General features: G+C 42.3%; 1 protein-coding gene across 3 annotated transcripts in view; it reads right to left on the bottom strand.

Annotated features, from left to right (window-relative positions):
* The window catches only part of ube2o (ubiquitin-conjugating enzyme E2O), a 25,456-nt gene extending 310 nt beyond the window's left edge, over positions 1–25,146 (bottom strand). Inside the window, exons 1-23 of one of the 3 annotated variants that reach the window (XM_086034105.1) lie at positions 24,570–25,146; positions 16,698–16,757; positions 14,615–14,725; positions 13,940–14,037; positions 13,801–13,864; positions 13,349–13,492; positions 12,585–12,694; positions 12,314–12,464; positions 12,126–12,183; positions 11,473–11,629; positions 10,915–11,070; positions 10,195–10,349; positions 9,862–9,974; positions 9,593–9,721; positions 9,168–9,257; positions 8,773–9,085; positions 7,636–7,982; positions 7,392–7,572; positions 6,571–6,707; positions 5,608–5,811; positions 5,433–5,490; positions 4,431–5,163; positions 1–1,592 (exon numbers count right to left, since the gene is read on the bottom strand). The exon at positions 1–1,592 is cut by the window's left edge and continues 310 nt beyond it. In XM_086034105.1, coding sequence (XP_085890231.1) covers positions 1,583–1,592; positions 4,431–5,163; positions 5,433–5,490; positions 5,608–5,811; positions 6,571–6,707; positions 7,392–7,572; positions 7,636–7,982; positions 8,773–9,085; positions 9,168–9,257; positions 9,593–9,721; positions 9,862–9,974; positions 10,195–10,349; positions 10,915–11,070; positions 11,473–11,629; positions 12,126–12,183; positions 12,314–12,464; positions 12,585–12,694; positions 13,349–13,492; positions 13,801–13,864; positions 13,940–14,037; positions 14,615–14,725; positions 16,698–16,757; positions 24,570–25,001 — 4,011 coding nt within the window. In that variant the 5' untranslated portion in view covers positions 25,002–25,146 and the 3' untranslated portion in view covers positions 1–1,582. Of the gene's footprint in view, positions 1,593–4,430; positions 5,164–5,432; positions 5,491–5,607; positions 5,812–6,570; positions 6,708–7,391; positions 7,573–7,635; positions 7,986–8,772; positions 9,086–9,167; positions 9,258–9,592; positions 9,722–9,861; positions 9,975–10,194; positions 10,350–10,914; positions 11,071–11,472; positions 11,630–12,125; positions 12,184–12,313; positions 12,465–12,584; positions 12,695–13,348; positions 13,493–13,800; positions 13,865–13,939; positions 14,038–14,614; positions 14,726–16,697; positions 16,758–24,569 lie in introns of all 3 variants that reach the window. The other 2 variants (XM_086034104.1, XM_086034106.1) reach the window with 2 other exon arrangements.
* Between the last annotated feature and the right edge of the window lie 238 nt (positions 25,147–25,384).

Below are 25,384 nucleotides of genomic sequence, written 5' to 3'. Positions count from 1 at the left end.
TGGGAGAAATTATAACACAGAATTTGATCAAAAGCAACGTGCTTGATCAAATGTTTGACAGCTTCACAAGCAATGGCATCACTTTTAGGCAGGAGCTTGTTTGCACTTGATCTAAGAAGATGGCTGACATTTACAGACAGCAGCGTGGAGGAGGGTCAAGCAAATAACAGGCGGCGAAGATCACTCCTTTCTCCGTAGCAGTAAAAGGCAGCAAAATAATGATGTTGGAATGTCAAGGAAGCCTGATTGCCTCATCCAGCGCACAACTGTGTGTGTTTGTGTGAGTGTGTGTGCGTGCGCGAAATATCATCATCATCATTCTTGAATTCATAAAACAACTGTCAGCTCTCGTCATTAAGGTAGTTCAACAGCACACAGAAAAGCTTATGTTACAAGCATAGCATTTGCTTAGTCAGGGAAAAAAATACATATGATCGGATTCCGTTGTTTGTACAAAACAAAAAAAAACAAAAAAGATGTAAACAAAAACTGCTCTCCCTAGGAAGCACAAGTATCACGTTCTTCCACAGTAAAGTACAGCATCACCTGTCACCGGGCCGAATAAACCCCAGAAAGGAGAGTTGGTGGGAAGTTACTCTACTGTTTTTTTAAACCAGTCGCACATGGCCAGGCAAGAGCAATCGTGCTAGATAAGCAGATGTGTAGTTTGGTGCCATTCATGCAGTGAGGAGGGCTGAGGGAGCGATGGGGAGGTTAACAATGCAACTAGGCAGAGTGCTAACCAAACAAGCAGCTCTGTACAAGATTTTTTTTTTCCCCCCAAGTAAGGCAACATTTTGATGAGATGATGGAATGGATGTTCTTGGTGTGCATGTGTCTGCGTGTGTGTATGTGTGTGTGTGTTATTTAAGGTAGACTTGCGTGATGGAGGTTGGATTTATAATGAACCTCAAAAGCACAAGGTTCCATTTTGGTAATCCAGTGGTACCTTGCCTTACGATTTTAATTTGTTCTATGACTGAGCTCATATTTAGTCACATTATTCGTATGTCAACAAAATGCGAGTGAGGTACTGAATGCTGGGCGGATGTTGTGAGGTCAAAAAATTCACAAGTCAAGGTAGGACTAATAGTAATAAAACTGTTAAGAATGAAGTGACAAGCTGTTGGCAGTTTGATGACATCCAGTATATTTTGGAATATTTGTGTGTTGGCATCATTTGGCAGAACACATACAAGAAGTGGGCTTGATTGAGAAGAGAGAGAGAGACAGAGAGGGGGAAAAAAAAAAAAAAGAGTTCCCATATGCCTGCTTGACGCATTTGGATGGAGACATCATTGCAGATTGGTCCACTGATGGCATCAGCGGTGCTACAAAGTGGCAGCAGAACGGGGCTTTAAACAGGAACCCGGTGGTCTTTCTTAACACGACGTTGTGAGGTTTTCCAAGCAAAAGTGATACACAAGGTGGTCATCAGGTCCTTGGCAATGTTCTTTCCGTTGTTTTCAATCTCCACCAGTGACAGATGGAACATGGGGGGCGGGGGGGGAACGTGGACCTGCTCAAAGTGCAGATAAGGGTCACTGTGACGCATAGCAGCTGAGGTCCTTTGTCTGTATCTTTATGTGTCACTGGAGGAGAACAAAAAGGCAGGAGATCAGGTGGCACCAGGAAAAGGAAGGTCGATTAGAGACGTTAAATGTGCGACCCTCCAGCACACGACACATCATGTGGATTCAGTCCAAGAAATTGAGATACTGCGGACACCCCAACTCTAATACTCGCCGTTCGGCAAACACAGATTCGCATTAGGGATGTGCGCGACTAGTCGTTTAACCGTCTACGATTCATTAAACGTTTTGTATTTTACTAGTCGGTTAAACGCGGCATTAAGTATCACGCATCTTGTTCCACAGAACAAGAGAGAGAGATACTTGCCCCCCCCCCCTAAAAAATCTGATTTTTTTGTGTAAGCGTTTATATTACATTAAAAATGCGACCTCTGTCTTGTCTGCTGCATGAACACATGCGTCGTCAAAGTGGCCCGCATGCGCAGAAGAAGAGACGGTCGGCATCACTCCCAACATTGTGTTTGCGGAAGAAAATGGGGGCCAGCGTGTCGGGGCATTTATACAGTCAAGTGATCAGGTCGCAGGTAGAAATAAATACAGTATTATTTGGGGGAAATGATGAGGCGAGGCTTTATTATCTCATCTATAACGATGACATCACGTCATAACCGTGCGTAAAAAAAAAAAAAAAAAAAAATCAATCTATCGGAGCCGTGGCTGAATTACTACGATCGCCATAAATGTCCATTTTATGCTTCACGTTTCAAGTGGGATTTTCCCATCACTAGTCAAAACCTAATAAAGACAAATCAACCACTGTACAGTAAAACTAAATGAAGCTTAAATACAGTGCTGCCATTTTTTCTTAAATACAGCTTCCAAATCAGTGATTTATAAAAAGAAAACATTTTCAATATTTCAAACAAATATTCATTTTTTGTTTTCCCACAATTCCTCCTGTTTTTCATATAAAATGCCTTTTGAATGTTTATTCCTTTAATTGTCATTAGTATTTATTTTATAGGGAGATAGAGAGATAGGGCGATAGAGTGATAGATATAGATGGAGAGAGAAAGATAGAGAGAGAGCTAGTGAGAGCGAGAGAGATTCAGATTAAATCCGGGGTTTCAGACTGATTAACTTTATTGTTTTTAGCACATAAACATGAACTTAGAATTGTATGGCAGCAAAACATTCCAAACGAGCTTGGACAGGTGGCAAAAAAGATTGAGAACGTTTATTTATGTTCAACACAACGTCCCAATTTCATTGGAATTGTAAAATGAAGCTGAATTTTATTTTCCATATTTTTTTTAAATTCCTGCTGCAGACGCCCGTTCGAAGTGATACGTTACTGCATCCGCCATATTGGAGTAATCGCCATAAAATCGTCCAATAAAATTCTAAAATTGAGTCAGAATGACACAATGTAATCAAAAGCAACGGACCAGTCTAAATCCAACGAGTTCTGGCCTGATGATGCATCTCCAAGGAGCAAATGAACCAGGTATCTTCCCAAATAGCTTCACTTTGCCATATCCAATACGGCTACGGTGTCGACGTACTCAAGACGGTTTCTATATACCGTAAATGTTGTATGATAATACATGCCAGTGGTTATCGCAAAGGGCGCCATTCAAGAGTATTGACGACTGGGGAGCGGCAGTGCTTTGCGAATCCAAATACGTATATGGAGAAATCTGCAATGTTCCCTCTAAGTGCGCGTGAGCAATTGCGCACTGCTCGCACCCTCTCAGCGCACACTGTGATGATGATGTGCACCCCGCACGCACATGACATTTCAACACTCATGCCTTCAATTCAATATCAGTTTAAGCATTCCCGCTTCCCTTATAGATTCAGCAGAGCAACCGAGGGCATACACACTCCGCACTGACGAGACGCTGCAGGCGACACGCTACATGCTGCGTTACTGACTGTGTTTTGTAAATGAACCCATTAAGGATGGGAGTGCATAACTGTCTTTTTACCCTTAAAAGCCTGGAGAGAATATATGTCTTTTTTTTTTTTTTTTTTGTTATCCCATTTTTGTTCTCTTAACCAATGAGATGCATCGGAATACCGTGTCGTGAGCCCGCAGAGGATGCTCTGGAATTCTTTCGAGTCATAGTGGCTGACGCCATCGATCGCGGGAGCTTTGAAATGAGTAACGGCAGCGATATAGACGACGCGCTTGTGGACTTTGAACCAGTAGAACCAGTCGAAGGCGATATATGGTTAAGATATATGTTTGTAGACAATGACAATATCGACGTCTTTGTAACAAAATAGAGGATGGTAATTACCACTCAATTTTTAAAATGAAACATAGTGCTTCTCTTGCACTGACACTTTATTTTTACATCTTCGATTGGAACAGTAAAGATGAATAAACTCGGGCCTGTGTGCGAGCCACATGTCTAAGGTCTCAACATCTTTTGGAATTATGTTTCTGTCTGCTACAGGGGCTGAGATATTAATTCTTTTGTAGGTGTTGGATTTCTGGGAAAACTTCAGGTTTTCAAGGATAATTCCAAAGACGACCTTCGGTTTTGGGGAGCTGTTGAGACAGGTCCTTCAGGCTTTAATGGGTGAAAAGAAATAAACCCATAATAAAATATGACACTTTTGTTAACTCATTCACTGCCAGATATTATCAGACTATCTTTTATCCTAATGTTTGAAAAAAATGTAAATAAATTCCTGGGATTGAATGGCTGGACTTTGAAAAGACAAATAAATTCGTCAATGGCAGTGAATGAGTTAATTGTTTGCAACCGCTGTAAATAGTTAGGGTACATGTTGGTTAGGAACAACTGGCCACTTATGGCGATCGGTGCAGCTTGACAGTAAGGAAGCAGTGGAGCAGACAGCGCAGAGGCATGAGGAGGCACTTACTTGACGTGCTCGGGGATGGCTGCGGCCAATAGCGCGGCTCGATACTGCAGCAGCACGCAACGGATGCTCTTCACAAAGCCTTTAGAGAGCGGGAAGAGAGGGAAGCCGATATCCGGGTAGCCGCCGCCCTCCGGGAGGAAACTCCGATAGCTCTTTCTCCGTTTCTTGGGTCGCACCACCGGCTGGCCGAAAGCGCCGTCGCCGGCGGCGGCAACCGGTTCGGACGCGACCGAAGCGGCACCCTTGTTGTCGACGAACCCTCGGGAGCTGTCGCTGTCCAAAATCTGGCCCATCTCCCGCTGAGAGGTGGACGTAGTGGACGGACTGAGTCCCGAATCCTCTGGCTCCTCCTCTATAATGTTGCCTTCCACCTTCCTGGGGGTGCTGTGGGCCACGGCTACGGGCGCCTGGTCCTCCAGAGCCTCGGCGCAAGAAGGCTTGGCGTGATGAGCCCTGGAGGCGGTGTGCGAAGCGTGGCCCCTTTCGGCAGCGTCATGCAGCTCCAGCCACACGTCCAGGCGGTGGACCAGACGCCAGCCGTTGGAGACGAAATGCTCCCGGATCTCCTGCTTGAACACCTCCACGGGATTCTGGAGCAGCTGCGTCATGGACTGGACCATTTTGATCAGGGCCATCTCGTTGTAGCAGCGGCTGTTCTCGTAACCCTCCTGGAGGCCGCGGTCGCTGTCGAAGCCCGCCTCGTTGTAGTAAGGCTCGTTGACCAGGATCAGACCTGCCGGTTGACACGCCGTATAGGATTGTGTGAGACCGTGGCATTTATATGCAGTGGGTACCCTGACTTATTTTACCGCGTCAATTGACACAGCTTGTAAGTAGGGATGAACAACGAATCAAATGTTAAGTCGCAATTACATTGTTTTTCAAAATAAGTCCATTTATTTATCCGCGAAATCAATTTTCCCCAAAGAAATCAATTGGCCAATTAATTGAAATTAATGAATGACCCTGGACAAGTGGTCGAGGATGGATGGGTGTGCTAACCTTGTATGGAGATGAGGACTTGCAGCAGGCTGGACTTGCTGGTCCATCTCTCAGTGCCCTGTTGATAAAAACAAGCATGAAATGATTACAGGCAGCTGAGTTATTTGTCTCCGCTGAGTAACATGAACCAAATTCCTAAAAACGTTTCAATGACAAACGCACAGAGGACACTTACCCTGCCGATCCAGGTGCCCAGCAGACTGACGCAGACCTTGCCGTTGTCGTAGAGGTTGGGATTGAGGCGGCCGCTGCACTGAGACAAGTAACGGAAAAGAGGCGGCAGCGCTGGATAAATGTTAGGCAGCTGGATATCGAACAGGAACAAGCCGTCCTCGTAAGGCGTACGATTTGGCCCCTTGATCAGAGCCGAGAAGAGGTCCTGTGTGGGAAAAAGGCAGGGCAAAGAAAAATTCATAAATAACTGGAATCAATGGCTTTATTTTTGTACACACACACTCTTTTTCCATACAAACAAAATTCTGTATTATGACATAATATTGGAATGCAATACAATTGTCTTGCAAAAACAGTACTCAAAGTTTTAGGCCACCTCTAGTTTTACTGTTTTAATATTGAGACATTGAGTCATTTTGAGTCATTTTGACATAGTGGAACATAAAAATAATAAAACGGACTTCACTAGTGGGAATATGCAAGAGAAAACAATTACCAGTAACAATTCTGCCTTGATGGCGGTCTGCGCTCTGAGAGACATTTGAGTTAGATACCGCATCTCCATTTTAGAATCGGTAGGACAACATATTTTATACAGATTAAAAAATGTATGTAGGATAACATTATCCATGCCAGTTAACCAGGAGAGCAGTGCTGGTCAACCAATTTGACGACTAACGTAGGTGACCTGGGAGTTCATATGGCAGTCTCATCATACATCCATTTGAAGCGAAAATTAGTACATGATGTTGCAGGAAAGTTTGTAAGATGAACACACTAAACCATTGATGTTGTTTGAAGAAAATTGTTGACAGTAATCCAGCCACCAACTCCAGCAGCAGTTAGCTACAACAGTCCCACAGTTGATAAGAGCTCAAAATTGAAAAATAATCCCTACTGTTAATATAAAATGGTCAAGTACAGAGACAGAGATGTTGGTGGTATTTCAGGAGTGCAAACCCACCATGCGATCTTCAAAGGTTTTGACCATGATGCCGTCTGGCAGCGAGGTCGCCAGCAGAGCCATTTCCTTCCTGACGGTGCTGAAGAACTTCTTGGCCTCAGCTGGCTGAAATTCCATTTTGTGAAAGGAGTGCGTTTCTGCAAACGACAGTGGGGGAACACGGCGAATATAAACAGATGCCAAAGACATTGCACTCATTTATCATTAATTCGCTTCAGCTGGCCAACTCCAGAGCTGATCATTTAGAAGAGAGTAATGAGCTGTATGATAAGGTTAGCGTGTTTTATCTGGTTTGGTTGACTGTCTTATTATTTGGAAACAAATATATATTTTTTTTCTAATGGAAGAATTAGAGCACGGGTGTCAAATTCAAGGTCAGAGTCCAGCCAAAGTTTTGTAAGGGAACTTCCAGTGGCATTTAAAAAGCCTCTCCCTGTCTCTTCAGATGAGCTAGGGCTGAGGAAAAAAAGTCGACTGTTCGACCAAGTCAATCACAAAAAATGGTCGATGCAAATTTTTTTGCACCGAGGCATTATCAGCACCATTGTAAGCCATCCAGACAAAACATTTCCAGGCCACAAAAGTCCATTGTTCACTCAACCATTTATGACCGTTTCAGTCTACTAGCGCCCTCTTTTGGTGGATAGCTGACACTGTAGTCAGTGAGATTTTCCCTGCTATAGGGGCACGTCTCATCAGGCGCCGCCACTGTAATGATATTAAGTGGCCCTGAGGACAAGCATGACTACACTGTAGCCCGCAATAAAAACAAGTTTGACAGAGAACTTGAACAAAAAAAGGAAAAGGAAGAAAATGTGTACCTGGCGCCCAATCCAGCACAGAGAAGACTTCACCCTTGGCACTGGTAAAGGTGACGCCAGGTTTGCCGCCACTCTGTTGGCACAGTACAGGCGTGTCACTCAGAAAGTCGCTGGGCCAATCCTGTCCAGCCACCGGGGTCTGTGGCTCCTGGTGGGGCTTCTCCTCTGCAGGTCTCTCAGCCTGAAAAGTAAGGAACCAGTGTAATCAACACTGATGACTTACTTCAGGATTCTCAGAACATACCTTTGTACCCGCACCCCCGCCTGCTTCTACTACAGCCTCCATTTTCTCCTCCTCCACAATGGCCACATTATCCAGCGTCTTTCTCAGGTTCTCCTGCAGCTTTTTGAGGTCATCAAGGAAACGCTTCTCCTTGTTGGGTTTTTCTGGGGCCGAGGGCGGCGCCGGACTTGCAACGTTAGCCGCCGAAGCCGGTGCGACCGAGGTGGGGGATGTCGGGGAGAGGCCGGTCCAAAGCTGCTCCACAGTCATGTTCTTCAGGCTCTCCAGAATCCTCAGGGCTTCCTTCAACTCCCGAAAGCCTCGAGAGGCGCAGTCTTTACCTGGCTTCTCGGCTCCGTTGACAGCACCTGCTGGAGTGCCAGACAAATTTTGTTAGAAAGCCACCAAAATTTCCATTTCCACCAAGATGTACAGTTTTTTGTAGGTTTGTTGTGGTGCGAACTAGAGCTGGCTTGCCTTTCTAATACAGGGTGTGTCACATTACAGCAATAGGATCATCAATTATATAAATAAGAGACATCTGAAACACCATCCAACAATAAATTCAACAAAGAGAAGAAATATAGTAAAGTATAGTATAGTAAAGTACTATTTTGAATCCTCACCCTCGGTTTGTTTCCATTCATTTCCTACTGTTCAATGAAGATGGCAATTCTAGCTTTACTGCAGTGTGCACTACATGGATACTGCAAGGAAGGGTGTGAAAATGTGTTATGGTACTGATATTTCGGTCATTCTTGTTAGTTAAAAAGTAAACACAAATAAAACAACTTTGTACAAACAAGTATTTAAAAAAATGCGTAAAAATTAAGGACTCTTGGTTTTGTATAGTCTGATAGCATTGTCATAATAAAAGTAAATGTTTAAAAAAAATACATTTTGTAACAACATTTTTTGTGACGAGTAAAACCTGTTGTGTACAGTGACATCCCGGTTTATGTGTGGTCTGTGTGTGTGCGTATAGCTATTCTAAGCACCCCAAAATTTCAGACAGCCCTTTTTTGTTTGTTGGATGTAAAAACGCAATGAATTACACTCTTGAACTGAACTGTTCTACAGTACTTTTTCAATTAGAATCCCAAATAAATTTGGCCTTTTCTTCAGTGTCAACAAGTAACAGTAAAAATAAGGCCTCACCTCCGCCAGAAGCTGAACTCGCCACTACCAATGATTCGCCCTCCTTTCCACCGACTGCTTTCGTGGGACTGGTCACCCCGACTTCGTCCCCTTCTTGAGGGGGAATAATGAATGTGGAGTAGCAGGATGTGGGGGTCACTGCCTCTGTGACGTCCATATTGTCGACGTGGCTGTCGTCCTCTGTGGTGAGGCCGTTAACCGTCTCCCAGCTGTCGCTATCGTCCTCCCACTCTTCAGTGGACAGGCCGCTGCTCGTCTCATCCGCCGAGTCGTAGTCCGTCTCCTCGATCTCAGACTCCACACAGTAAAGATGCTGTGTGGGATTTAAAGAATTTCAGCAACTAGGATGGCAATAGCTTTCCTCTCATCACATTAGCCACGGGGTTGTACAGCACCTGTGGGAGGACGATGGTCATGGAGTTGTCCGCCCACACCACCTCCACTTTGCTGCTCACATCCACTCTGGACACTTGGCCGACTGACGTCTGAGGGTGGGGGATGGAAACAATCAGAGGTGGGAAGTCCGTCCCGGGGTCGGACCGCCTACTCGGTGAAAGGCTTCTTTTTAGGCCTCTTTCTACTCCCGCGTCGACGCGAGCGACAACTGCTGTTATAGGGATTGTGGTATTATAATTATTAAATAATTATACAATACGAAATGTGGCCCGTTACGAAACAAAGTTTGAGACACCTGGTATCAATGGATTGCCCCATATTTGGTTATTATCTAGACATTCAAGTTGGATAGATAAGGGGGATTATCCAGAAACACCTTCTTATGATGGCTGAAGAAGCTTCACATAATTTAAATACATCTTACCTCATTTTCACAGTCATTCTCGCCGACTTCTGAGTTCCATATCCTTATGACAATGTCAGTGGTGCGGAAGTGGAAATCTGGGTGGTCCGCTATGTCGTACACGCTGACGTCTTCCTCCACACCAATAACCTTGAGACGAGGGGGGGAAAAAAATATATATATATATATAAATCATGCAAAAACACTCAATGTATCAGAACATGCATGATGACGAGTACTCGTAATAGTATTTTTATTGTTTCAATCTATGCTCCGGCTTCCGGACTGACCTCCACGTCGTCACTGGTGGCGTTGAGTTTGATCCACTTAATGACACATGTCCTGCCCTTGTGGTCACCAGACTGGATTACACCATACACGCCTGGGTCCTGGAGGGCTTGGGCTATAGTGAAAAACATTGACATTTTACAGATCTTATTATCAGGGCGAATACAAGCCTCAAATTGCAATGATTTACAGTATGTAAAATACATTTCATACAAAATAGACTAGCAAAGGTAGATTCAATACTGGGGGGGGGGAAACATGGTTAATAGCCATGTATCCAAAAGCAAACAGCTTCAAAGACTTGCAAAACTGTTGGACGGTGAACTATGGCTTACGTCGTTTGTCCACAACAAAGTCGCCGGGGCAGAACTCATGGCCATCTAGATGCTGGATAGGGATGAGATCATTTGATCGTATCCCTTTCTCCACATGCCCGTCTTTCCACATTACATCAGCCGTGGTCTTGGTAGATACAACTTCCACAGCCACACTACACATAAAAACACATTGTGTCAACCAAAATTACATTATTGGTGAAAAAAATATAATCATATTACACAAGAGGCTTAAAGCTCTTAAAGCTAAGAGATGCACCACCATTTTATTATAATAGACAGATGGGACAAGATAAAATATACCAGTAATAACATAGGGAGTGACCAATAGTATAGATTTTTGACAAAAGATGAAATTCACCAAAATGTGATTCATCTCTGGCATAGGGCCAAAACCTCATAAATCGCAAAAAAATAGAAACTGAGGCGCTCAAAGTATTTTGGATTAAAAGGCCTTTATTTTAACATGGCCAGTTGGAGATAATGCCTACACGTTTCAGCCTTGGTAGGCCTTCTTCAGGGCAAGCTTCCATGTTAAAATAAAGGCCTTTTAATCCAAAATACTTTGAGTGCCTCAGTTTCTATTTTTTGTGATTTATGAGGTTTTGGCCCTATGCCAGAGATATTCTATAGTGAATACACAAATCTGACAAGTCTGTAATCTAGAAATGAATGTAGGTGGATGTGGCCCAAATATGGTCAGACTATTCCACATCCCACCTGTCTCCTGGTTTGAACTCGCGTGAGAACTTGGTCCTCTTCTTCTTGTGTTTCCTCTTCAAATTGCGTATAGAGAGTGGGATGCTCTTCTTGCGGTTGGTTCCCAGACCTCCGCTTTGTGAGGATGCGGTGGAGCTGGCTGATGATGTCAGAGAACTACAACACAGGTAAGAAAGAGTGTTTTTTTTTTTTTCTCCCCCATTCACTCAACCTCGTGACAGATTTACCAAATATAATAGCCCCGTCACACTAGTGGTTGGTCGTGCCAAAAATATCTTTATGGTCCAGGTTTCAAATGCGCATAGAGTTTTCTTCAATTTTCTGCTAATGTTAGGTTGGTTAAGTTCATGTTAAATTAAGTGAAGGGTCAGTGTGCCAACAATTGATTTGGTGTACCCTTAACTTGTGTTTTAATTGTGACACATTTTATGAGTGTGGGTATAGGGTTTCAGTTGAGGGATTTTTTTTTTTAAACACTGTATACATTGCTCAACATCAATGGGTAACACTGCTTGTATGCGCGTGTATGGAAGATATATGCAAGAGGAGTTGCCAGACCTGGTGTCGTCCGTGTCTTCTGCTGCCTCGTCATCAGCGTCGTGCTCGCCGTGTTCAGCAGGAGCGTTGTGAGTGTTCTGGGGATCAGGCTGGTTCTGATTGATTGGGCAGTTATTGTCATGATGGGCGGCATCTGTCTGTTCCGATTTGTGCTTGCCTGTTGACAGATAAAAATGATGGGGATACATTCGCAATTCAACTCTTGTTTTAAATGAGTAAATACCACACGGGAAGGAACAAAAGAAAATAATAATTTCAAAAATGTAATGGCAAGTCAATCAGTTTGACATGAACCCAAACCAATTAAACGGGTTACTTTTCAGTGTAGAGGGAGAATCATGTACCATCTTCATCTTTTTTCCTGCATTATGCGACAGACTGTGCTGCACTTCAACACCATTTACCAACAAAGTATTCCCTCAGCTCAGGGCTTCATTTGTGGAGAGTCTGTCTGACAGACTGCTCTCACAGGAATTTAATGCTCGCTGACACTGCATCAAGACATGTAGTTCCCAAATGCTGTACGTGAGGGGTGATGTGAGAAGATTATGCTTCATTTTCTGACCATGACGACCGAATAAGCACTTTATGCGTGAGCGGAATGAAAATGGCAATGCGCTGTATGTTCCGCCGAAAACAGCATTGTCTGGCACCTTGTGTATCGACGTTCTCTGTCTTCTTCCCAGAATCCTTCTTGAAAAATCTTTTCAACTGCAACACACACACACACCATTCAAGTGAGTTTCGCAGGGATCACGTTTGTGTTGACAGACAGTTTTACTTGTTGTCGCTTGTCAAAGGCAATTTAAAGATAATTAGAGATGCCTCATGTAATCGAGACCTTTCTGACCACAGGGTCCTCTTGCAGGACAGGTGTCCCTCCAGGTCCTTCGAATGTGATGCGCGTGGCATCCCCGTTAGCAGGGAACACATAGAGCCCCCTGTCTCCAAGCTGCCTCTGGGTGTGGTCATAGTAGCCCAGACGCCTCACCCTAAACCCAGTGATGAGAGCAAAGTTACACACAGACGCACAACAACCTGGTTGGATGTTAAGTGTTGATCAGGTCCAAGACAGTATGGCTTCATTTGCATCAGTGAGGAGGCAGACCAACCTGCAGAGGTTCTCCTGCGTGATGGTGCAGGGAGGCGGATAGATGCTGTCGGAACCTTTTGAGGAGTAGCTTTTTGTGATCCACGTCACCTTCAGTTCAAAAACCTTGACCTGATTAAACCACATTAAAACCAGTGAGAACGGCAGACAAATATTATTGACATTGAATTCATCAGTGACAGCGTAGTAAATCAGAGATTTTTAGCATATTAAATGATCAATTTAACAATTTTGGGGCATTATTATGTTAACGTAAGTGTGCAAACGTATATGAGAGCAATATAAGGTATAATATCCACTTGAACAAAAACGTTTTTGGAAACCCAAGCACGATGAAGTTGTTGTTTTTTTTCCTGCAAATTTGTCATTTTGGACGTGGGGGGATTCCGCCCGACAGCGATGATATATATAATATGAGTAAATACTGTCGTTTTAAAGAATAGTACATTCCTTTGTCCCTAACAGCTGTGCAGCGAATTTGTGGTGTCCAGTTTTGCCGATTACCAGAGCATTTAATGGAATAATCGGTAGGATAATCAACTCTAAACCGTTAGTGACAGTCCAAGCTCCAAGCCAGTGAGAAATTACAGTATTTACATATCGGTCCAAAACAGACTAATATTATCGAAAATTTTGCCCACTTTGATTTTCCTGATTAAAAAAATACATCAAGTGAGCTTGTACCTGAAAAACGGAACATCTGGACACTGTAGGCCCTTTAAGCATATCGTTAACCCTGCATAAAATGGCAAAAGTTCCCCTTACCTCTTCCACCACTGCCCTGAACTTGCAATTCCTGCAGAGGACAGGTTTGACCCCTGATAGCCACTGGACGTTAGAGAAGACTTTAGAAGGACCAATCAGGACTTGGCCAGGGTAGAACCCGTACTCCTCATCAAAGAACAGACCCTGATAGCAGACAAAAACAGCCGGAATTACTTCATTCATTGTCATAGACTTATTTATTTGCCATTTCATAGTCCAGCCATTTAATCGGAGGAATTTATTAAAATTGTTTTCTATTTTTTTCAAACGTTAGGGTAAGAGTGGGTCTGAAAATGTCTGGCAGTGAATGATTTAAATATTTCAGGGATGCTCATAATGTGACAACACAACAGCCAAATTAGGGTCAATGAATATCTGCCATGTTATGTAATCACCAGCTACTATTTGGCTTAGGCTTCACAATACATGTAATATGAGTATTATTTCCATACCGGATCACAAGCATGAGGACTGACATCGTACAGCTTGGCGCCATCCTCCACACTCATGGAACATCTGGAAGAAGGTGAGGAAAAAAAATCAGTTGATGTATAATCACAATCACACATGATGACACACAAATTAGCTTACCTGGCTCCATTGGAGAGCTTGAGGATGATGTGATTGGTAAAGTCGTACACTTTCCCTAGCCAAAAGTCATACGCTATGTAGTCACCGTACATGAATGACTGGGGAAGTAAGAAAGAACAAACAATTTGAGAATTAAACTCAGGACATGTAAGCGACCTGATGGGAGAGCCATCCAAAAGTAAACACTTTTTCCCCCCCCAATCAAAGCCATGTACTTTTTCAATAGCTCTTGTTGAACACATGGTTTATTTTTGTATGGCTGACTGTATTTGATTCAATTTAATGCAATGACTACAATGTTAATGGTAGTTTGACCTTAGTCACATTGACTCTGCTAAAGTTCCCCATTATCACATTTAGAGTTGTTGGAAAACAGTAGGAAATTAGAAGTATTACTAAGATGCTCTGGATCTTTTTCTAGGATTTACTACCAAAAAACCAACAAAACAAAATTTTGTTTTTTTTTGTTATTGGTGCCTACTACCAAAATTTAACTAGAAACTAAAAAACATCCCAATCTCTCATCTCATTACTGGTGGTTATGTATTCCCAAACACTGTTATATTGTAATTGTCAGTGCAGTAGAGATATCCGTGGCTATAAGAGTCTCATGACCGTTTCAGTTGGCATATTCAATTGTAAATTCATTTCTGGGTGATAAATGTGAAGGATTACCCAAATATGCTGTAGCTCTTTGCTGTTGACAGGATACAGTACACAGTTTGTGCCCACCAGTTTCACTGCACACTCAATGTCCACATTGGTCACAATGCCACACTGGTTATCCTGCAATAAATCATGGAGACAACAAAATTTGACTTTTTTTTTTGTGGCTCTTTGGGTTTTTTCAATCAGCTGCAATAAAACATTTCTATAACTGATGGAGCAAACTAACCCAGTTGTCTCAGGTTAATAAGGTGCCTTTTCGAGACTTCATGTTTCAGCTCCTTTCACAGATGGTCAATTGAAAACCACTTCAAAATTAATGTTTTCGTACTTCATGTTCATTCTTGAGCATTTTTCGCTACATGTTTTGGGTCTCTATCCAGTTGGAGGACACACAAATTGCAGCTGAGACCAAACCCCAATTTGAATGAAGTTGGGACATTGTGTAAAATATAAATAAAAGCAGAATACAATGATTTGCAAATCCTTTTCAACCTATATTCAATTGAACACACTTGAAAGACAAGCTATTTAATGTTCAAAGTGATCATCTCTGTTTTGTCTGGGGCAGGCACGGTGGCATGTTCACCTCTGTGTTACATCAGCTTTCCTTTTAACAACACCTGAGGACAATAATTGTTGAAGCTTTGTAGGTTGAATTATTCTTCATTCTTGCTTGATGTAAAACTTCAGTTGCTAAACAGTTGTGGTTTTTGTTGTATTTTGCGCTTCATAATGTGTCACACATTTGCAATGGGAGACATGTTTGGACTGCTGGCAGGCCAGTCTAGACCAGCTATTTTACAACGAAGCCATGCTGGTGTAACAAGTACATAATGTGCCTTTTGAAATTGTACGTCAGTCCATCTCAGAAGGCCCAGAGAGCTCGCAACGTTTGTGGGTGTTGTTGATATATGGCTTTCACTTTGCATGGTAGATGTTTTTAGCTTGCATTTGCAGATGTAGTTAAAAACTGTTAATGGACGACATTTTTTTTTTTTTTTAAATGTACCTCAGCCAATGTGTCAATATCCTTTACACAATGATGTTGGTTTTTAATGCAGAGGGTCATTGGTGTTCAATGTTCGTATTCGGTCTCCCCGCTTAAGCCCCTAACCCACTGAGTGTTGAACATTTTTGAGTGTTTGCAATGGTAGTGAATGTTGCATTATCTCGGGCTTCGTTCAAGGTTCTAAACGTTCTCCAGACGTTTGCCTCTACTTTTCTTATCACAGGGAAACATGTTCCAAAAATATTCTTGCGACAAGAAAAAACATTCTAACTGCTGCTGAATGTTTGTGACCTTGAACAAACCCTGACGTGAATGCGCATCATGCTAACTTCGCCAACACCCGTCAGTATGATAGGGGCTTTACATGCTAAGCTTTTCCCAGATTCTGTGAATCTTTTGCAATATTATGGACCACAGGTGATACCTACCTAAATTTATTGAGAGAGAAACGAGTTGTTCTTATTGCCCCGTCGTTACTTGAGAACAAGTGAGCCTATCGGGGATGCTCCTTTTATACCCAATCATGACACTCAACAGTTTCCAATTAACCTGTTCACCTTTTGGAGTATTCACCAACTTTTACAGTATTTTGTTGCTTCTGTCCCATTTTTGGGGGGAACATCTTGGAGGCATCAAATTCAAAATGAGACAATATTTGCAATAACTACAAAATAATTTAAAAATTAAATTCATCTGTTTGAACATGAAATACAGCACCTTGTCTTTGTAGAGTTTTCAATTGAATATAGGATGAGAAGGATTTGCAAACAATTGCATTCTGGTTTTATACAACATCCCAACTTCATTGGAATTGGGGGCATTGTTATTTTGGTTGTATGTTACATTCCTGCCTCTCTAAGTAAAGAACAGGTGTGTCTTGCCAAAAAGCAAGTTTCAGTCTTGTCAAGTTTCAAATTAGTTCAGTGACTGTTGTTTTTTTTTGTTTTTTTAATAGAAGGATACCAAACAGTTTTTTCAATGTGTACATTACTGTACAACAACACACAAGATGACAGCAAAAATACAGTCATAAGAAGAATTAGGACTTTAAAGAAGCAAAGTATTGAGTGTTAATCTTACATTTGTATTATTGCGTCGAACAATGTCTCTGATCACAATGGATCGATCTTCAAGCAACAGCTGTGTGGAAAACACAAAGAGCAAAATGTTAACTTACTGAGTCTTTCAGATATTTGTGTGCAAATACCAAATACCTGCTGGACGCTCGAATGAACAAGGAATAAAGCACACATTTTATTTGTAAACATTTCATCTGCAGATTTAATTGCTGCATTTTGTTTGATCGGTGTCAAAAGTCCTGAGCACTTTGTGAAGTTTATTATCATATTTTATGTTGCACTTTTTATCGTAGTTAGGCTTGTCCTGAGACTTCAGGTATGACTTGCATAAATTACAATGTGCCCAAAATCCTTGTTCGCTGATCACAATGAAATTTTTGGTTTAAAAAAGAAAATCAATATAACGTATAGACAAGAGAACTGCAATTGGAAAGATTTTTATTTTATTTTATTTTTTTTAACTGCTACCTTCCCTGACCACACGTCTCTGCTACCACCCACTGAATCTGCAATATAATTCTGAAAGAGTACGGAAGTGAAAGAGTAGCTTCATTCTGACACTCCTTATACAAAAATAGGTCATCAGGATCCTTTATATACACATCTTCAGCTGTGCTGTGCCTGTTCTTATCTTTTTCTTACTACTAAAAGTACAGTATTCTATATGACAAGTGTCAGAGGGTGGGAGCAACCAACAAACTACAGCAGACTAAATCGCAACAACTTTAAATAAAGGAACAAAAGTTCTGATATTTAGCATAAGGAGATTTAAATACATTATTCGTATTAAAATGTTTTTAACCCTCTTCCAAATCGAGAAAAACAAGGCATGATGTCATTGTCGTGAATATGCTGTTCTTCCATTGATGCACAATGCTGTTTTTGCCAGAAAAAGAAAACGTTTGCAAAGGTACAATTCCGATAGGCTGTGAAGCTAATGATTGTTATATTACAAGAAACAAGTACATAATCAATCACACTGAGACACCCTGATAGCTTCTTGTAGGTGCCGCAGGACAGGGCTGAGTGGGGGAAGGCTATCGATTGACACAGACTTCAAGGAACTACTTGGCTACTAAGACAAAACAATGGAATACAGCAGTGGTGCCTAACATCAAGGCTGTTCATCACCTTTCCATGTAAGGCTAGACAATGTAAAGCACCATAGAAAGGAGGAAGTACTGCATCGACCGGACACCAGGAGGAGAATAGGGGTGTGGTGGCTAAGAAACTGAAGATAAGCAGCAAATGTGGCACAGAGCAGCTATCTGGGCAGCCCTTTAAGTGGGAGATCCAGACAGAAGAGAGAGTGACAAAATCAAGATGCACAAGAGGCATAGTGAAAAAAAAAAATTTTACGCAAAATGGTGTTTTTGCCCGTATGCAGTGTGTGTGTGTGTGTGTGTGTGTGTGTGTGCAGCAGAGAGTTGTCTGTGTCCCTAATGGGCAGGGCCGAAACTGCGGATAAGAATGGAAGCAAGCGATCAAATGAGATCCATTATCTCAAGGCAGGACAAGCATCCAGTCAGCAGCACATTACGTCAACATTCCCCATCACTGACCAGCTGGGAGGTTGATGGGGGAGAGGGTGGGGTTTACAACCATGAAGGGGTTGGAGGGGAGGTTTAAAGCATGACCTGAGTGGTGGATGATGAGCGGTGGAGGCGGTGGGACAGGGTGACAAAGGAGAGACAAGCATGAGAAAGAGGTTTAAGATAGATTCAAAATGTCAAGAAAGGTCACAATTGATCAGATGTAACATCAGCTTAAAATAAAAATAGAAAAAAATAAAAATAAAACATTAACATTGAGTGACCCAGCAAAAAATCTTGATGTTATGTTGACTGAACTCTCTCCCTTCAAGTGCACATTAAGAATACCGCTTCATTTGCATTTTTTTCATCCACGTTGACAACACGCTGGTCTTTTTGGTGAGTGAGAGCTAAAAAAGAAGTCTGCAGTTTCTAGCACATTCTCTGTTTAGACTCCAACACTCTGAAATGCTCTGCCCATGGAAAGTAGAGCAGCTACCTCAGTGGAAAAAGTATCATCTCCGACTTAACACTTTTGGCGCCAGATTTTTTTCAATAAAACATTCCGTTTTGAAATCACTATTTCAAAAGATAGTAACTTGGAAATAGTGGGAGATAAAAGGTACACAGTACTGTAAATGTTGCTTAGTGGGATTTTGAAAAAAAGCTAGCTACGACTTCTAGTGTTAAAGGATTAAGACTTATTTTTACACTCTGGCATTAAGTTGAACTACAGTTTATCGTCGCTGTACTGAAAAACACAAAACGTCCATTCTTTTCATTTTTTCATTATTTTGTTTGGATAATTGGGGTTTCCACATTGCAGATATCTCATTAATGGGAAAAAATTAAATGACAAAATTGGACATACTGTAGGTGTTTTTCAAAGGACAGCGAGGATATGTGCTTTCTGCTTGTTTTATTGCTGCTTTCTCCTCCCTCCCTGCCTGCCTGCCTCCTCTCCTGGTTGGAGAAGGGAATAGTTGGCAATGACCTAATCTGAGGCTGTTGCTGTATGGATTCTGCCACGACCAACCAGGTCATGTCCTGACGAAGAACCAATTTCCAGAAGGCATCTACCTGCAACGTGTCATCTCATTAAATTTACTCTCATGTTGTTTTAGTTAACATTGCATAGCACCATACAGGGTTGGGCGATACGGCCAAAATATCAAGATTTTTTAAAAATAAAATCACGATCACGATTTTATCATGATTCTTTTTTTACATCGTTTTTTTTTTAATACTAATTTGCACATTTCTGACCATTTTCCTGATTTTAAACATAAAACATATTTAAAATGTGTATAAAACTAAAAGAAATAAAATTACATTTTAAGTCAGCTAAGCTTTCTGAACAGGTTTTAATTTGAATAGTGACATTTTTTATCAAAATGTGCAGTGAATGTAAACATAAAAGGTAACATAATGTAAACATAATACTGAGCTCGTAACGCAGGTCTAGTACTTTGAAGAGTCTTTTAAAGGCCTCGTTTTCCACTGTTTTTAATGGGAATTGTGTCTTCACCAAGGTAATAAGTCATTGCCTCAGTTACTTCTTGAAACTGCTTTCTTGTTTTTTCAAATGGAATGCGCTTGTCCAATGACTGTGTTACCGTGGGTTACGATAGCTTGGAGCTAGCGGCTGCCTCTGGCTGATCTCCGTTTGCTTTGGCTATCGGCGCTGACGTCCGAACCGAGTGTCTGCAAACTTTGCAAATAACTGCTTTGCGCTTTCTCCTCCGAGGAAAAGCCAAACCAATTCGACACTGTGGATGTGGAGTTTCTTTTTGGGACCAACTCTGCCTCGTGGGGACTTTCCACTATAGCTTCCCGCTATACAAACAAACAGGGAGGCGGGGAGTGTCACGTACGGTGCACTGTGCGTGCTGTGACTGGTTGGTCGGGTATACAAGTCAGCGGCTTTGCGCCGCCATTGAGCTAAACTGTTTGGAATGTGCCATGTAGACGATCAAACGATCTTTCGACTTTATGAGATCGTGAACACAAACCATTTAACGATCTAATATCGTCATATCGCCCACCCCTACCACCATATTATATTATATGGTGAATGTTGCCCTCTCTGCTTCCATGTCAGCCTTTCATGCTGAAAGGGGGTTTCCCTCCAACTATGGCTCCTTCTGAAGGATTCATCTTCAGCACGAGTAAAGTCAGCGTTGGGGAATTAATGGAAGGGGTGCACGCTTTGCTTCTTCAAATACAAACTCTCTCAGGGTGGCATTAGGGGGTGTCAGAGTGAATTTCCGAACGTACACCGTGTTGACGGCAGAAAACTAGTTATGGTTGCATTCGAAACTTCCACTTAGCTTTAACGAAGGAAACATTTTTTTTTAGTTTAAAATGGTTTACCTTAACTGGAATCCCATATCACATTGTGGTTAAAGGTAGAATCCTGTCAGTTATTGCTCTTTTCCTGCTGTAAACAGTAATTGCTTGTTGTGGTGGACTCCGTATGCTAGGGCAGCTGCAGCGTTACATCACACATTACAGTAGTTGCCATGACTATTGTTGGTCTTCTAGTTCCTCTTCTTCTTATACTTCTGTTTCTTGATTTGCTGTCTTCGGCACTTGGCAAATAACTGCCGGTGGAAAGAAGGTGGCAATAATGCACAGAAAGCCAACACGTTTAGGGAATGGGGATTTTGGGTGCCAATATATACAAGTAGCACCTGAGTATAAGTGGAAGGACCAGCCAAACTATGAAAAAAGTGTGACTTATTGTCTGAAAAATACAGTAAATAAGCAAAAGCAAGGATACAGTACGCTTTGTAGAAGATGCAGTTCTGCAACATTACATGGGAGGCAAGGCCTAGTTACAAACAAGAATGAGGTAAAAAAAGAAATTGGTTTTAAATGACGTCCACCTCATAGGTGTTTTGCTTTCCCATGTCTGGGCATATTGCCCTAAAATAAAAGAAAGATCTATAAGATGAGATACACTACTACAATGCGACTTAAGTAGTTGCCATCCTCAGTAGATACTGAATATCAGTGGCATCCTCTCCCCCCGCCAACCATTTCCCAGGGAGTGGCTCACATCCCCCTTCAACCATCACCTCGGCCCTGCCACGAGCTCCCAAGGAGCAGCACCTTCATTAAAAACACAGACAATGCGATCGCCAGCGACGTGCTGTGTTATGCGCGCCGGGAATGATAGTACACAACCTCTGGGATGTCCTCACCACACCCCTTCTGCTGCAATGCACCTCTGCCCTTGATTTGGGTCACATATGAGTCAGGCACCGAGATGGAGCTCTAAGCCCAAATGGCCGCCTCTGGAGACACCTTTTAAGATTTTATGATAGAAAACGTGCAGCACACTTTCCCGCTCTAAGTAGAGTGTAACTGAATCACTCTTCAGAGATGCAACATGAATTCATTTCCTGTATATTCCTTTTGGAGAGGGTTATATACACAGAACATCAGCTTTCAGTCCTTGGTGCTACTGGTGATTCAAACCACTAAACAGACATTTTGTGAGCGTTTCTATGGCAATGTGAACATTAACAAATTAAACACCTTTATCACTTGCTTGCTCATCTGCCAAACAGTTCTGAGGTTCGGAGGGTTGAGTGTCGACTCCTCTGTGGAGTGTGCATGTACGAATGTTTGTGTGAGTTTTGTCCAGGTACTCCACATTCTGAAAGCATGCATGTTGGGTTCATTTATTGCTAAATTGGACAGTGTGTGACTGCTTGTTTGATGAACTTCAATATTTCTGAACCAGAGTTTTATATATTTTTTTCTTAGTCTGAAAAAAGTTTTATTTTAAAAACAGGCACCGGGCTCCTACTAATTACAACAACTTTACTTCTATGCCAGTCTGTCAAAATATAACTTTACTAGGGATGTCACAATATCTGCAATATCGTGATATTAAAATGGCCACGGTATCGTCGTTGTCATGTCACGATATTAATAGCAGCAAATCTGTTTAAAAGCCCAAGTTGTTTTCCCTTTGTGCAGTTCCCGCATTCTCTTGTGGTTAGTTTATTAGTGCAGTTTAATTTGATGCCAAATTATGTTTAAGACCCACGCTAATCGCCAGATGAGGGGGAACATAACACATTTGAGTTCCTCCACAAATTGACCAATTCACAATGTGGGCATGCATTACCAAGTGCCTCAATATTAGGTGTTTGGTAGGTCATTTAAATAAGTTGACGTTAATGTTAACTGTACCATTTGAACTGTATGTATGATTAGGGCCGCTACTAATTAGCTTTGTGAAGAGACATTTACATGCAACATGCAATGTTTATTTCATTTGTATTTGGTGTTGGACAGAAGCCATACACACACCCACATAGCGATACTGAACAGAAATTACCGGTAAACAGATTATTGCTCACATGAACAATACTATGTTCTAACCAATAAAAGGTTCCATAAATCAGACATACCAGCAAATAATTTTCAACAACTCCGTCGGCCCGCTTCAGCCAAACAGCATTGTGAAATACATAGACCATGATACTTTGTGCTGCTGAACCAATAGGAGCGCAAGTCTGGCCAAGCCTATTTCTTTGTGAATGCTGTTATGTACAAATGTTTTTTTTTTTTATATGAGCTCTTTTTTTTTCCAATGTGAGCTTTATACAGTATCATGAACATTTTATACATCGCCCCCACAATACCGTGATAATTATCGTATCGTGAGGTCCGTATCGTGATATTATCGTATCGTGACATGTGGATATTGTGACATCCCTAAACGTGCAAAACCGGTCCATGGCGGCAAAAAGATAAGGGAAAGCAGATTATTGCTTAAATTCTGTAGTACAGATCACGGCAACTATGTTTATTTTGAGTTATTACAGAACAGATATACAATGTCCTTTTAAGATGGATGACACATCATCTGAATTCTGAACCAAATAACAGGGTGCAACAGTGGGGAAAAAAACAATTCCCAATTCGGACACCACATGAAATAGAACACCACAAGGAAATGATCTACTGGACTATTCATCTATAAATCGCAATTAAAGGTTGCTGCTGTTGCTGCTCTGAGCTCTTAAAATCCTTGTTTTTCTGTGAAAATGCTAATTTTATGACTCTCCTGAAAAAATCTAAATACAACTAATTACAAGCAAGGAAAATCATTTGAACGGGTAAGTAACTTGCAGAAATCATTTTCTAAATTTACAAAAATATTTTGAGGTGCCACTACAGCATTATTAATTAGGAGGAGTCTTTGTCATGCTGTATAAACATTGTATTGTGATACGGAGAATTGGTAAAGGCGGTTTAACAAAAGAACGTGATACATGATGCAGACTGAAAAGGCACACAGGCAAATTGAGGCAATGACTGAAATAGACTTCTTCTAGGCCAGTCTCGTCTTTCTGAAACAAGCCTCTGTGTGCTCTTTCCAGATCAGTCCTGGTTTTAGGACTGCATGCTTTGACAATAGATTTACATGAAAACAATGTGACATACATGCAGAAAGGAATGTTCTCCGTGACCACTGAAAAGACAGAAATGCCAAACAAGGTTTGGGACCAGGTCAGCTTTAAGAACAAGTTGAGTGAGACAAAGAATGGTTGCATCCATCAAAGCCAAGTTGAGGCTGTTCTCTCTCTTTACTGATTTGGATTTTGATTCTGGAACCCTTTAGTCTTAGATGTCATTTGCTTTAGAGACAAAATCGGGGGGGAAAATGTATTCTTACTAGGCAACACACTGAACTAGGGGTAAGCAACGCATGTCTGCTTCACAGCTTCCAGCCACATCTCCAAAACATGCATGTTGTTTTGTTTATATGTGCTGTGTGACTGAGGTCAGTGGAATGTCACGAAGCATTCTTTCCCTTACTGCTCATTCAAAATGCACCCAAAGATAATCTAAATAACACGTAATAGTTGTTGCTTTCATGTACGGATGGGGAACCAAGTCCCACCCAGCTGAGGAACGAGCCCAAGTTTAGAAAGAGCCAGTCACTAAGCGACATTATGCACCTGTCGCATGGATAAGCTCGACTACGTTCGGCAAACCATAAAGACACGATACAATTATAAAATACAAGACAAATGACATACTGGAAACATGTTGACCCATGTTTACACAGCAGCACCAGCTCAGCAACGTTCGCCTGAGAGCTACGCTGGTAGCTAGCATGTGTGCTTCGAATGCTAGCAAGTTAGCCATCAAGGCTAGGCGTTCAAGCAGATGAATAAAACGCACCGAGTGGAAAAAAGTCCAGGCGCAATCTTGCCCAATCTTGCCCACGACCAACACGGACACTTTGCAGAAGCGTGTCAGGCAAAGAATCCCATCAAGGATAAAGTGTTTTCACATTAGCTGTGATGTGGTACCTGTGTCTCTCCAATGTCCTGCTTCCCTCCATCAGGGTACCACTGCACACGGACAAATCCAGGACCGAGAGGCCGACTGTGGATGTCACACGGGGCTCGTCCACCTACACCGCCATTTCCTCCTCCTCCTCCTCCACCGCTACCTCCTCCACCACCGCCGCCGCTGTCTCTCCCTCCACCGTCATCAAGGTCCGAGTCGGAGTTGAATTCCTCCTCGCCGTGGATCATCCGTACGAGGCCGAACCGGACAGATCCTCTATACTTCCTGGAAACCAGGTCGTGGGAGAAGAGTAGCCGCTGAGAGCCATCCGTCGTGGGAGACAGGGGCATAGATAGCGGCTCGGAGCCCGGGCTGGCCGCGGGGGAGAGGCCCGGGGTCGGGTATGGAGGCTGAGCTGCGTCCGTCGAATCGTGTGCTGCGGGCTCCGCCATCGCTGCTGTTGTCAGGGAGTGATGCTGGAGCGCGAGGACGACACAGTGCAGTGAAAAAAGTGCAAGTCTGGAAGCACGAGACGCACGCGTTTACGTAGCTGCGCGCAAGCTTCCTAACTTGCGTAACTTGCGTAACGTGAGACCGTCATCGCGCAGTGCCGTCTTTCGCCGATAGATGTCAGTCAAGTGATTGTTTTGCATAAAAGTGAGTGTGCAAGTATGACCCGCGGGCAGTGTTGAGACGTAACAAAGTACAAATACTTTATACAAATACTTTTTCCTGTATTCACTATTCAAGTATATTTTAAGATATCTGTTTTTGATAACTGTGTTCATTTTTTTTCTGACGACTTCTTATTATTACTCCCAACAATTGAAAACGG

This window comes from Filicampus tigris, chromosome 6 (assembly GCF_054856515.1).
Source record: "Filicampus tigris isolate MCC_2025a chromosome 6, RoL_Ftig_1.0, whole genome shotgun sequence".
Lineage (NCBI taxonomy): Eukaryota > Metazoa > Chordata > Actinopteri > Syngnathiformes > Syngnathidae > Filicampus > Filicampus tigris.
Note: the sequence above shows the minus strand (reverse complement) of the source record. Positions and strands in the feature narration are given on the sequence as shown.